This window comes from Cervus elaphus, chromosome 26 (genome assembly GCF_910594005.1).
Source record: "Cervus elaphus chromosome 26, mCerEla1.1, whole genome shotgun sequence".
Classification (NCBI taxonomy): domain Eukaryota; kingdom Metazoa; phylum Chordata; class Mammalia; order Artiodactyla; family Cervidae; genus Cervus; species Cervus elaphus.
In genome coordinates this window covers 33,304,061-33,316,290 of record NC_057840.1, presented here as the reverse complement: position 1 = coordinate 33,316,290, position 12,230 = coordinate 33,304,061, and the positions used below count along the sequence as shown (strand labels likewise).

Below are 12,230 nucleotides of genomic sequence, written 5' to 3'. Positions count from 1 at the left end.
AGGCCCCTCCTCCGGGGACCTGCTCCCTGGTCCTTTAGGCCCCCCTCGGGGAGGATCCGGACCTGAGTGAAGGGAGCAGATTGATTGCTCACTGGCTCCAGTCCTGAGCCTGAGCAGGGGGTGTCAGGGCCTGGGGTGACTCTGTGATGCAGGAAGGAAGGAGGAGGGGACAAGAAGCTGCTGGGCCTGGGGTGGGGGTGGGGGTGGAGGACATAGGAGCCCCTCAGTGAGGGCGGGGCTGGAGGGGCTGGGGAGGGGCAGCCCCAGGAAAGTGACAGGATTCCTCAGCCCCCTTGACCAAGGCCTCTTTCTTTTCTGCCTCAGACTGTGTTCCCAGAATGCCCCTAACAGGGCCTCTGCTGGCTGTGACTCAGTCGTGGCTTGGCCGCCTTTGTTTTCCTTCCGTTCACTTTAGAGCCAGGAGTTCTGAGCCTCCCTTCCTGTTATGATGACGCAGTAGCTGGGTTGTCTCACGTCTTTTGTCACATCTGGTGAACAGACTCCTCAGTCTCTTTTTCTTTTTCCAATCTATTTTACCTTTTTCTCTTGGTGCTAAGTGATGGAATCCCTGCAATGAAATGTTCAACTACTTGAACAAGAGACCTCCACACATGGGACACTTTCTGTTTTCTTCTAGTTTGTGAAAAATCGGACTCCTCTGTGTGGCAATCTCATTGTTGCAAATGATGATAATGCAAGAAAAATACCATCTTCTATTACAGAACACAGGGATTCTTTCTGTGTTCAGAGAAACAACTTCAGTGTATTTTCAACAGAAGAAAATATTATGTGAGTGTCTCTTTTAGTCATTTTATTTCCTAATACTAATACTTAAGTCTGTATCTTGTTATTGTGGAAAACATAAATTCTTCACCTTTTTTTTTCTTCAAGGTGGGAACTCGGGACATTTCACCCTTTTTGTTCCTTATGGGATTAAATAGAACTGATGATTCGGCTACATTTGTTGTGGAAGCAGAGAATAAAAAGAACAGTCTTAAAGTATGCAGTGCAGCTGTCGAGTTGGCAGCATGCCAAGAAGCTATAAGGTCTAGTTCAGGCCAAGGCAGAAAAGGAAAGACGACCTCAACAGAAGTAGGTTACCTTTATGCAGGCAAGGAGGGGCGACAGTCGGCCTAACTACCAGGCTGAGCGCCAAGAGGGATCAGAGAGGCTCCATATTTATAGGGAGGCTTGTGGAAGCGATAAGGGAAACGTTAATCAGGCGGGATATTTTGAGTATTCTTTAGTTGAGATTGCATTTGTGGTTGGGCAGGGGGTGATAAGTCTTCTGGGCAGGTGTAGGGGGTGGAAGGTTTCTGGACAGGGGGTGATAAATCCCAGATAGATGCAACCAGCCTGGAGCATCAGGGGGGAACTGAAGTTCTGTTTTGTTTTCTCCGAAGTTAGATGATTCAGCAAGGGCCTTTGAGACTGTTGTTTTCTTTTCTAGGGCCAAAAGACTCCTTCAAAAGCTATTTTAGTTACTGTCAGGCCTCTCTGGAGTCTTGGCTCCAACACGACTCTTGTACACACGCCTTCCATTGTAGACCACGTGTGGTCGCCTGCGACCAGTCGGATTAACACTGGGGTGCATTGGGTGAGAGTGGATCTTGATCACTGAAGACAAAGTCCGCCAGGTTAGGATGGAGAAGGAAGTAAGGGAAGTAAGGGATGACTGAGCAGAAGATGGAAAAAGAAGCAAAAGAGGCAACTGGGAGGCGGGGGTGGGGTGGGGGGAGCTGTTGTCGGAAGGAGGGGAGAAGCCAACATGACCCAGAGCATTTTGTTCACAAAAGTTAAGGGGTCTTTGAGGGTGGGGTATTTAAAGTGAATTTTGCTTTTAATGTCACCGCTGTTTTTCTGTGGTTGTTGTTGCTGTTTTTAATGAGGAATTACGTTTGGATACTTGCAAGATACTTCCTCGGTATAATTGTCCTTTGCATTGTTTTTCAACAGGACTTCCTCAGTCTCTGACTGAAGACTTTGGGTGGTGGGCGGAGGCGGAGGTGTAGACACGCTCCAGGCTATGATTTGCCCCTTACTCTTCTAAAACTGCTTGAAAGAATGTCTCTAGCTCACACCGCAGGCCATCTTTTGCTGATACTGCAGCTGATAGAACCCAGGAAGACTCTGGGCAGTGAGTGTCCTGGGATCTGGGGCTCTGGCAGAGGGAGTGGAGCAGGGGAGGAGGGGAAAGAAAGGGGCTCCACCCTGGTGGGGGCCTGTCTTCCAGCTCTTAGGATGGTCAGGTGTGGTTTAGCTGGACGGGCTGCCCAGGAGGTGACACCCAGTGTGCAGGGACTCCAGCCCAAGACAGGGTGCCTGGGCCTGTGCTCCTGGAGCACTTTTTCCTCTTCTGCCAACCCCACCTCCTTCTGCAGTAAAAACCTTCCTGATGATTAGGGGCCCATTATGAACATAGCTTGTGTTCTGTGGTCTTTTTTTCCATTCCTGTTGAAAGTCCTGTTTGTTCAGATGGATTTTTAAGCCACTAGAACACAGACACTGTCTTCTGTTTTTGCTGCCTCAGAAGTTGGTACATGATGGTAAAAAATGTCTCAGATAAATCTTCCTGCTAACAGTATTAGACCCAAAGGATCCACAGTGGCATCCAAGAGATTAAAGCTCAGACAGTTGAAGATGAGGCAGGACTGAGGATGCAGCAGAGAAGGGGGTCTGGGATAGAGACCCCTCCCTCTGCAACCAGGCCCTGGAGGGGAATCTCCCAGACACACCTGTGGTTTTCTCTCACAGATGCCCACTCTCTGTGCCTCGACCTCACTGTCAAATCTCAGTCCAGACCTGGCCAGCCCTGGTGTCAAGTCCAGGGCTCCGTGGACACAAAGCCTTTCCTCCAGTATGACAGTGACAGCAACAAGGTCAGACCTTTGGGTTTCCTGGGGGAGGAGGTAAACGACACCAAAGCGTGGACTGAACTGAGCCAAATGCTGGGAGAAGCAGGAAGAGAGCTCAGGATGGTCCTGCCTGTCATCAAACTGGACAAAAAGGAGATGAGGGGTAAGTATGGGAGGGGTGGGGAGCTGGAGACAGCAAGAGAGGGGTAGGGGCGGAGTGCATGCAGGTCCTTCCTGTGAAAAGACTGAATGTGATCCAGCCTTAGAGACCCGGTGGACCTGATGGGTAAGAGGGGGAGGTCATGGTCGGAAGATCACGGGCCCCTAGATGTGCAGACACACTTGAGTGACTGAGGAGGATGGACTGTGGACAGTCCAGAAAGATTCACTGTGGGGGGGGGGGGCAGGGCTCAGGTCTTCCCTCCCTGCAGGTCAGGCTGTGTTGTCAGCGTGAAGCCGAGCAATGCTCTGGTGGGTCCTTGCTCTTCAGCCTCAATGGACAGACAGCCCTCCTCCTTGACACCATGAGCATAACCTGGACAGTCCTCGATCCTGGAGCCACAGGCCTCAAGGAGGAGTGGGAGAACAACCAGGAACTGGCAGAGTATTTCAGGATGATCTCAATGGGAGACTGCAGTTATTGGCTCAGTGAATTCCTGGAACACTGGGAGAACATGCTGCTCCCAGAGCCCACAGGTAACTGAGTGGGGTGTGGGGGAGGCGGTAGCTTTCTTCAAAGCTCTAGTGCCTTCATGTGAGGATATGAGCACATATGTTTGTGCAACTGAAAATATGATGGATGGATGGAGTGACTGATCTCTTGGTGGACTTCCTGTCTGGAGAGTCAGTGATGGGCATAGCACAGAACTTGCCAGCATCCTCCTTTCCCAGCCCACCTCCCTTAGCACAGGAGCCCCCTTCTTCATTAACCAATGACCCAGACCCCCGGCACTGCTCAATGGTCCCCGAACTATATATGCATTATGTTTCCAGGCCTTCTGTCCCCTCTGTTGTACTGATACTTTAACCAACTCTAATGTCACTTAATGAAGCCCTTATCCCTTCCCAGACAGAATTAAATACCCCCAATGTGTCCTCCTCAAAAAGGACTCCTCATAATAAACATGTCCACCTGAAAGGTAATCAGATGGACATTTGCTGTCCCAGTGACTCAGACAGTAAAAAATCTGCCTGCAAGGCAGGAGACCCGGGTTCGATTCCTGGGTTGGGAAGATCCCCTGGAGTAGGAAATGGCAACCCACTCCAGTATTCTTGCCTGGAGAATCCCATGGACAGCGGAGCCTGGTGGGCTACAGTCCATGAGCTTGCAAAGGGTTCAGAATTGACTGAGCGACTAACACAACTCAGGAGAAAAATGAGCTCCACGAAGACAGAGCACAAGCCCATTCATCTTTCCACACCAGGACCTGAACAGTGGCTTCACATGAGTCAGTAACTATATGGGGAACATGTGCTGTCTAAGGACAGCAGGTGCTGAGGAAGGTGTATTCTTAGATTTGACAAGGCTTTTGCTTTTTCATTTTAGAACCACTAATAATGGCACCAGATATCAGCCAGTCTGCATCCATCTGATTGGTCACTTGCATTATCCTATTGATCACCACCCAGTTAGTTCTAATTGCTTCATCGTCATGAATCTTATGGAGAAATCAGGGACCACAGCAGGTGAGAAGCCAGCTGGCCTCTGGCTCCTAGGCAGGTTTGTTCTGGTCAGGACTTGGGAGAGGTGAGCCTTGGGTCTCACCAATGCCCTGTCCACTGGACCCATCTTTACCTTGATGATGTTCTCTCTTGGTCTTGGGCCCCCATACTTCCCTTTAGAGTTGGGAACCACTCTGTTGTTGGAGTAGAAGAGGCTGGTGTGGGCAGCAGGACAGTGCAGTGGGAGTGGGGATGAAAACAAGTGTCTTCTCCTGTGGGGGCACTGGGTACAAGATGTAGACATGGTGAGGTGGGGTGTTGTCCTGAGATCTTACTCAGCCTTTCCCAGCCCTCTGATTGAAAAAAACCTTTTGTTCTCTGATGATAGCATCATCTAGTTCAACATTTTCCCCAATGTTCTAACAGCTATTCCATCATCTGAATGTTTCTCCCTGGACTATGAGAAGGTACAATGTTAAACCAACTCTGGGTGGCAAAAACTGACCCTTGATGACAGTCTGGCTGTTGATCTAATATACAACCTTCTACTCAGAGTGGGATTTAACAAGAAGCTAAAGAAGCTCATGCTTAAGAATTCCTTCACTTTCCACGACTATTGATGGGCCCTTAAGATGTATTGCTTGGTCATTTTGAGGATTTGCGAAAGTCAAATATTTGCTCACAATCAGTTAAGACTTCCAATTCTATTCTTTCCATCAGACTTCCCTTCATGTGGGGTGGAATTGGGGCAGGGGGCGGGGTTTGGCATTTTAAAAATTCTCTTAAGAAGATAATGCATTAGGGATAACATTATGTGATTTAATGAGACATAATTTATGTGTTCACACTCACTTTCATGTATAGTTAAGTTACCACATGCTTTTATGGGCTGAATGTGTTCTTCTTAATTCATGTGATAAAATCCTCACCTCCAGGAAGTCTTGTTGAAACCACTTCGTCGGTGGTGTGTGGTTCCAGTCTGTATTGTGATACAATAGGAAGCATACGTTTGGTCAGAGTCCTGGTTCCTGGAGCAGACTTTCTAAAACCCACATTTTGGTGTCATATTTCATGTTCTGAGTATAGAACAATAGCTTTTCTTTAGAGACCTAGCAGACTAATACATACGCAGAAACCATAGTCAAGTGCTAACTGCTTAGATGTATACAAAAGTATGAGTCTACCAGTTAAATTATCATGTAGATTAATATATGTATTAACATACTGACATGTTAATGCATAAAAATGTATCCAGGACAGAAGAAAGGGTAAAGTGTGATCTCACCATAAATGGAACAGTATAACCCAATAAATAAAGAATAAATTACCGCAGCAAAACCATAGATGCCTCATGAAAAGGATTTGAGAGGCAAGTGCTGGACACAAAAGAATATGGACGCTGTGGTACTCCTTTTTGTTGTGTTCCATTATTGTCAAGTTTAACTGAATTATTTTTTTAAGATGTATTTATTTCTGGCTGTGCTGGGTCCTCATTGCTGTGTGTGGGCTTTCTCTAGTTGCTGCTCTCTAGTTACAGTACAAGAGCAGCTCACTGTGATGGCTTTTCTGGTGGCAGAGCGCAGGCTCCAGGCTGCGGGCTTCAGGAGTTGGGCACACAGGCTCAGTAGATGCTTCTCCCAGGCTCCAGAGCACAGCCTCCGTACTCGTGGCCCATGAGCTTAGTTGATTTGCAGCATGTGGGATCTTCCCGGACAGGGACTGAACTCATGTCTCCTGCATTGGCAGGCAGATTCATCACCAAGGAGCCACCAGGGAAGCCCCTTACTGAGTTATTAAAAAGACATTCTAAGCTTGATTCTAAATCTTAGTAATTTATGGATGAAGATTAGATGTTCCATGACTCACAACCAGGAAATTATGCATACTGGAAAAGATATTATTTAAAGGACTACCCACCAACTGGATGGACCCTTATCAGGTGCTCTAAACTAGCTCATGCACAGCAAAACTGAAGAGAATTAACTCTTGCATTAATATTTCCCACTTAGAAAGGGTGACTGCACTGAACTCGCTAACAGAGAACACTGCTGACCTCAGAAACACCTAAAACAATGCTCAAACCAAGGGATGTTTGAGCTCATACATTCATACCAGGATGAGAAGAAGACAACATCAGAAAAAATTTTAACCTTTCAGTTTTCACTGATGTCTAGACAAAACTTGAAGTTTTCTCCTGTCAGGAATATATTCAGTGATGCAGAGAATTCAATTATACATTGTACCTTTTTTTGCCCAATGAGAATCACATGAATGTTTATTGAAAATTCTTTATTTTAGGGGCTCAAATGTGTTGAAGTCCTTACCATTAGGTGAAGAAGACCTCACCTGGAAATAGGGTGTGTGCAGATGTAATCCAACCAAGGTGAGGCCAGGGTGGATTAGGGTGGGCTCTAATCCAGTGACTGGTGCCTTTACCAGGAGAGAGAAATGTGGACATGCAAAGAAGAGACAGATACAGGGAGACAAGACCCACGGGAAGAGTGTCATGGAAGGACAGAAATAGACACAAGCTCCGCAACGCCAAGGGTTTCCGGGAACCACAGAGCTGTGCACGGTACCTCGGTCGTGTCCGCCTCTTTGCGGCCCCATGGACTGCAGCCCACCAGGCTCCTCTGTCCATGGGATTCTCCAGGCAAGAATACTGGGGTGGGTTGCCATTTCCTTCTCCATGCAACCACCAGTAGTCAGGAAGAGAAAAGATGGAGCCTCCCTTAGAGCCTTCATAGAGGGCCCTACTGACACCTTGATTTTTGACTTCTAACCCTCACAACCTTGAAAGAATAAATTTTGGTTGTTTCAAGCCATAGCATTTGTGGTAATTCTTTATGACAACTTCACTGTCCCAACCAAGCTTGCGGGGTCTTAGGCTGCATTCCCAGCGCAAAGGGAACTGGTGAGCAAGAAGGAAGGCAGGAGAGTAGTTTTAGAAGAGTCAAGAAACAGACCCAGGGATGTCTAAAACTTGTCACCTAGTGGACGAGGAAGGAAACACCAGCGATGCAATACATGACAACGGGAGAAGTGGCTAATCCTGTAACTAAAAGAGGATTTCTATCTAGCACAACACACAAACGTTCAGTTTAGGTTGATTAATGCATGAAGTTGACTGTTTGTGGGCACTCAGGACTGTATGCCAGTAGGGGCATGTTTGGTGAGTAGTTTTAGATATGGGGCTGGAGCATTAAAAAGGAGAAGGCATGATTCCAGGTAGGACCCAGATAGAGACCTAAAATTCCTGGCTCAGCCCTGGAGCGGAGTCCTGGCAGCCAGCCCCTTCCCAGAACCACCCAAGCTGTGTGTGGCTTTGGGGCAGCTGGAAGGCCCAGTATCTTGGGGAGAACTGGTCAGTGTGACTGTGTATGTGAGAGAGAGACAGACAGAGAGAGAGTGTGTGCGTGAGAGGAGGAGGGCAGGAGAGAGGAGTGATTGTGTTAGCTGCTCAGTCATGTCTGACTCTTTGCGACCCTGTGCACCGTAGCCCTCCTGGCTCCTCCGTCCATGGGATTCTCCACAAAGGAATACTGGAGTGGGCTGCCATTTCCCACTTAGGTTGTGTGGGGCAGTGACACTTATTTGTGATAGGGAGGTGAATGTGAAGAGAGTGAGGGAATGCTGGAAAGAGTGTGTTTGATGTGTGGGGAGCAGTCACAACTAGTGTGTGAGAATGCTGGGAATCTTGGTGTGTGTGTGTGTGACTGTGGACAGGTGAGCCTGAGACAGAAGGGGAGTGGACAGTATGCGTATGCAGAGGGCCCGGGAGGGGATCCCCTGGGGAACCAGAGAGGAGGAAGAGAGTAACGGGAAATGGCTGTGAGAGGAAGGTTTCTGGATGGCAGCGGAAGTAGATGGGAGCCTTCTGTGTGGAATTTGTGTGAAGCAGTGTGTACAGACAGTGTGAGGAAGCCAGGGTCCCTGTGGGAGGGGAATGCGGTGTGACTTTGCAGAGACTGGAGAGCCAGTGGGGCAGGCAAGCAGGCACTTGTGTGTGAAAGAAAGTGTGTGGGGGTGGGGGGTGGGGTGTGCACAGAGGGAAGCGGGTGTGAGGAGACCTGCACGGACAGTTTCAGGAAGGGTGACGTGCGCAAGGGTGGAAGGATATGAGTGAGAAGTGTGAAGCCTGTGTGGGGAGCACGTGCATGTGAGGGGGGCTGTGTGGGAGGCTGGAGAGTCAGGGGGGGGCTGTGGGTGATGGAAGGGGGCTTGTGTGTGTAACTGGGGGCTGAAGTGTGGGAAGACAGGTGTGCATGGAGAGTGTGGGGTGAGCGGTGTGTCAGGACTGGTGCTGAAGAGGCCTCAGAGGTGACCGGCTCCCCAGCTTCTCCCTTCTCTGGGCCTGGACCCTCTGGCCTGCACAGCATCACCCCAAAGTCCCAAGGAAACCAAACATTGGCCGGGACAGGGAAGAAGCTGTTAGCCCCTGTCATTTACTTTGTCTTTTTCTAGCTTGGAAACACCACACAAAGATATCTACTTTGTGACAGGTGTCAACCGGGGTCACCCACCTTCACCAGCTGATGCCTCCCCCAGGCCCAGGGGCTGAACTGCATTCCCTCCCTCAGCGTCTCGTCAGCCTGGGGCTTCCCTGATAGCTCAGTTGGTAAAGAATCTGCCTTCAATGCTGGAGGCCCTGGTTCCACTCCTGGGTCAGGAAGATCCCCTGGAGAAGGGAAAGGCTGCTGCTGCTACTGCTAAGTCACTTCGGTTCTGTCCGACTCCATGGGATCCCTTAGACAGCAGCCCACCATAGACGGCAGCCCACCATAGACGGCAGACCACCATAGTCGGCAGGCTCCCCCATCCCTGGGATTCTCCGGGCAAGAACACTGGAGTGGGTTGCCATTTCCTTCTCCAATGTGTGAAAGGGAAAAGTGAAAATGAAGTTGCTCAGTCGTGTCCGACTCTTAGTGACCCCATGGACCACAGCCTACCAGGCTCCTCCATCCATAGGATTTTCCAGGCAAGAGTACTGGAGTGGGGTGCCATTGCCTTCTCCGAGAAAAAGGCTACCCACTCCAGTATTCTTGGGCTTCCCTGGTGGCTCAGCTGGTAAAGAATCCACCTGCAATGTGGGAGACCTGGATTTGATTCCTCGATTGGGATGATCCCCTGGAGAAGGGAAAGGCTACCCAGTCCAGTATTCTGGCCTGGAGAATTCCATGGACTGTATAGTTGGACATGACTGAGTGACTTTCACTTTGGAGCCTCTGAGGACTAGGATTCCCTTCAATCCCCTCCTGCCTACTAAACTCAGGAGGAGGGACTCCTGTGGGGGGCACAACTGGATGGGGAGGGGACCCAACACTCTCCACCGCGCCCCTCCACCTCTCCAGGCCCAGACCCCTCACTGTCCCCCAACTCCTTCCTCCCCACGTCGCCCTTCTCCGCACCTTCCCTCATCTCTTACCGCTCATCGCAGGTGTTCCCAGGTCTGTCCAGAAGCTCAGGTGGGAAGCTGAGTGCCGAAGACTTGAGCTTTTGAACTATGGTGTTGGAGAAGAGTCTTGAGAGTCCCTTGGACTGCAAGGAGGTCAAACCAGTCAATCCTAAAAGAAATTAGTCCTGATTATACTTTGGAAGGAATGATGTTGAGACTGAAGTTTCAATACTTTGGTCACCTGATGTGAAGAACTGACTCACTGGAAAAGACTGATGCTGGGAAAGATTGAAGGTAGGAGGAGAAGGGGACGACAGAGGATGAGATCATTAAAAAGCATCACCAACTCAATGGACATGAGTTTACCAAGCTCCAGGAGTTGATGATGGAAAGGGAAGCCTGGCATGCTGCAGTCCACAAGGTCACAAAGAGTCGGACATGACTGAGAGACTGAACTGAACTGAATGGAACATATCAATCACTTCCCACACACCCATCTTCCGATACCATCACATTTAGGGCCAAGGTTGCAACAGACGAACTTTGCAGGGCACATGAGGACTGAGTCAGCACTCCCCATTGCCAGCTAGCACCTGAGTTCTCTCACAGACACTTAACTTGGCTACAACTTCATTGTCACTCCAGCCCTGATGTGAGGTGGAGGCTCCACGGGGGCATTTGGAGAAATAGACTTTCCTTCATTATGACAGTAACAGGCCCAAACCCTTGCTTCTCTTGGAGGGAATTAATGCCTTGAAGGCCTGCTCAGAACAGACCCAGACCCTGGGGGAGACATGGGGCAAGGACTCAGAACCTGAGGCCATTCAGCTGGAGAATTGTGGGCCCAGGGTCAGAGGTGGGAACCCGGGCCTGGACAGTCTCAGGGGAAGGAGAATGTGTGTGTGCTTCGTAGCTCAGTCGTGTCCAACTCTGTGACCCCATGGACTGTGACCTACCAGGCTCCTCTGTCCATGGGATTCTCCAGGCAGGAATACTGGAGTGGGTTGCCATGCCCTCCTCCAGGGGATCTTCCCAACACAGGGATTGAACCCAGGTCTCCCGCATAGCAGGCAGATTCTTTAAGGTCTGAGCTATTGAGACGCCATAGAAGCAGCTTAAATGACAATCAACAAATGAATGGATAAAGAAGATGTGGCGGGGGCTTTCCGGTGGGCCAGTGATAGGAATTGGCCTGCCAGTGCAGGGGACACAGGTTTGACCCTGGTCAGGGAAGGTCCCACTTGCCCCGGGACGACTGGACCCTGAGCTGTGGGAGCCCAGGTGAACCAGAGCCGGGGCTTTGCGACAGGAGAAGCCTCTGCAGCGAGGCCTGTGCGCACCAACCCTGCTCTGTCCCCTAAGTCTGTCCTTGTTGCCCACTAGGTTCCCTGGATCCTGGGGCTGAGACGGGTTAGCTTTACTCCTCATTCTCTGACATTTGTTCTCCTTCCCCCTTCAAGGAACCTCACACTGGTCAGAACGGCCATACTGAAAAGTCTATGACTTTGAGGATGCTCTGGGACTTAGTGATGGACAGGGAAGCCTGGCTTCCAGTCCATGGGGTCACAAAATTCGGACATGACTGAACGACTGAACTGAACTGAACAAACAATAAATGCTGGAGAGACTGTGGAGAAAAGAGAACCCTCCCACGCTGTTGGTGGGAATGTAAATTGATACACACACAATGGAGAAAGGTATGGAGATTCCTTTCAAAACTAAAAACAGGGCTACCATGTGGTGGTGATTCAGTTACTAAGTCCTGTCCAACTTTTTGCCACCCAAGGGACTGTTGCTCGCCAGACTCCATCCATGGAATTCTCCAGGCAAGAATACTGAAGTGGGTTGCCATTTCCTTCTCCAGGGGATCTTCCTGACCCAGGGATTAAACCCAGGTCTCCTGCATTGCAGGCAGGTTCAGAGCTACCATATGATACAGCAATCCCACTCCTGGGCATATATCCAGAGGTGATAGGTGATGGAGAGAGATAAACTGGCAGTTCAGTATTGACATGTACTCACTACTATACTTAAAATAGATAACCAACAAGGACTTATTCTGTGGCATCGGGAACTCTGCTCAATATTCTGTAATAGCATAAATGGGAAAAGAATTTGTAAAGAAAATAGCTACATGTATGTGTGTAATTGAGTCACTTTGCTGTACACCTGAAACTAACACACATTGTTCATCAACCATATACTCCAATATACAATAAAAATTCTTAATTAAATAAAAAATAATAAATATTGATATTGAGCATCTTCTCACGTGTCATTGGGCCATGTGTCAGCCTTCTTTGGAGAAATGTCTATTT

The 12,230-nt window shown here is 49.2% G+C and overlaps 1 protein-coding gene across 2 annotated transcripts in view; it reads left to right on the top strand.

The window, feature by feature from the left end:
- The window catches only part of LOC122684462 (retinoic acid early transcript 1E-like), a 94,122-nt gene that overhangs the window by 42,369 nt on the left and 39,523 nt on the right, over positions 1–12,230 (top strand). For both annotated transcript variants that reach the window (XM_043888580.1, XM_043888579.1), the window contains exon 3: positions 2,755–3,018. In XM_043888580.1, coding sequence (XP_043744515.1) covers positions 2,755–3,018 — 264 coding nt within the window. The remainder of the gene's footprint in view (positions 1–2,754; positions 3,019–12,230) is intronic.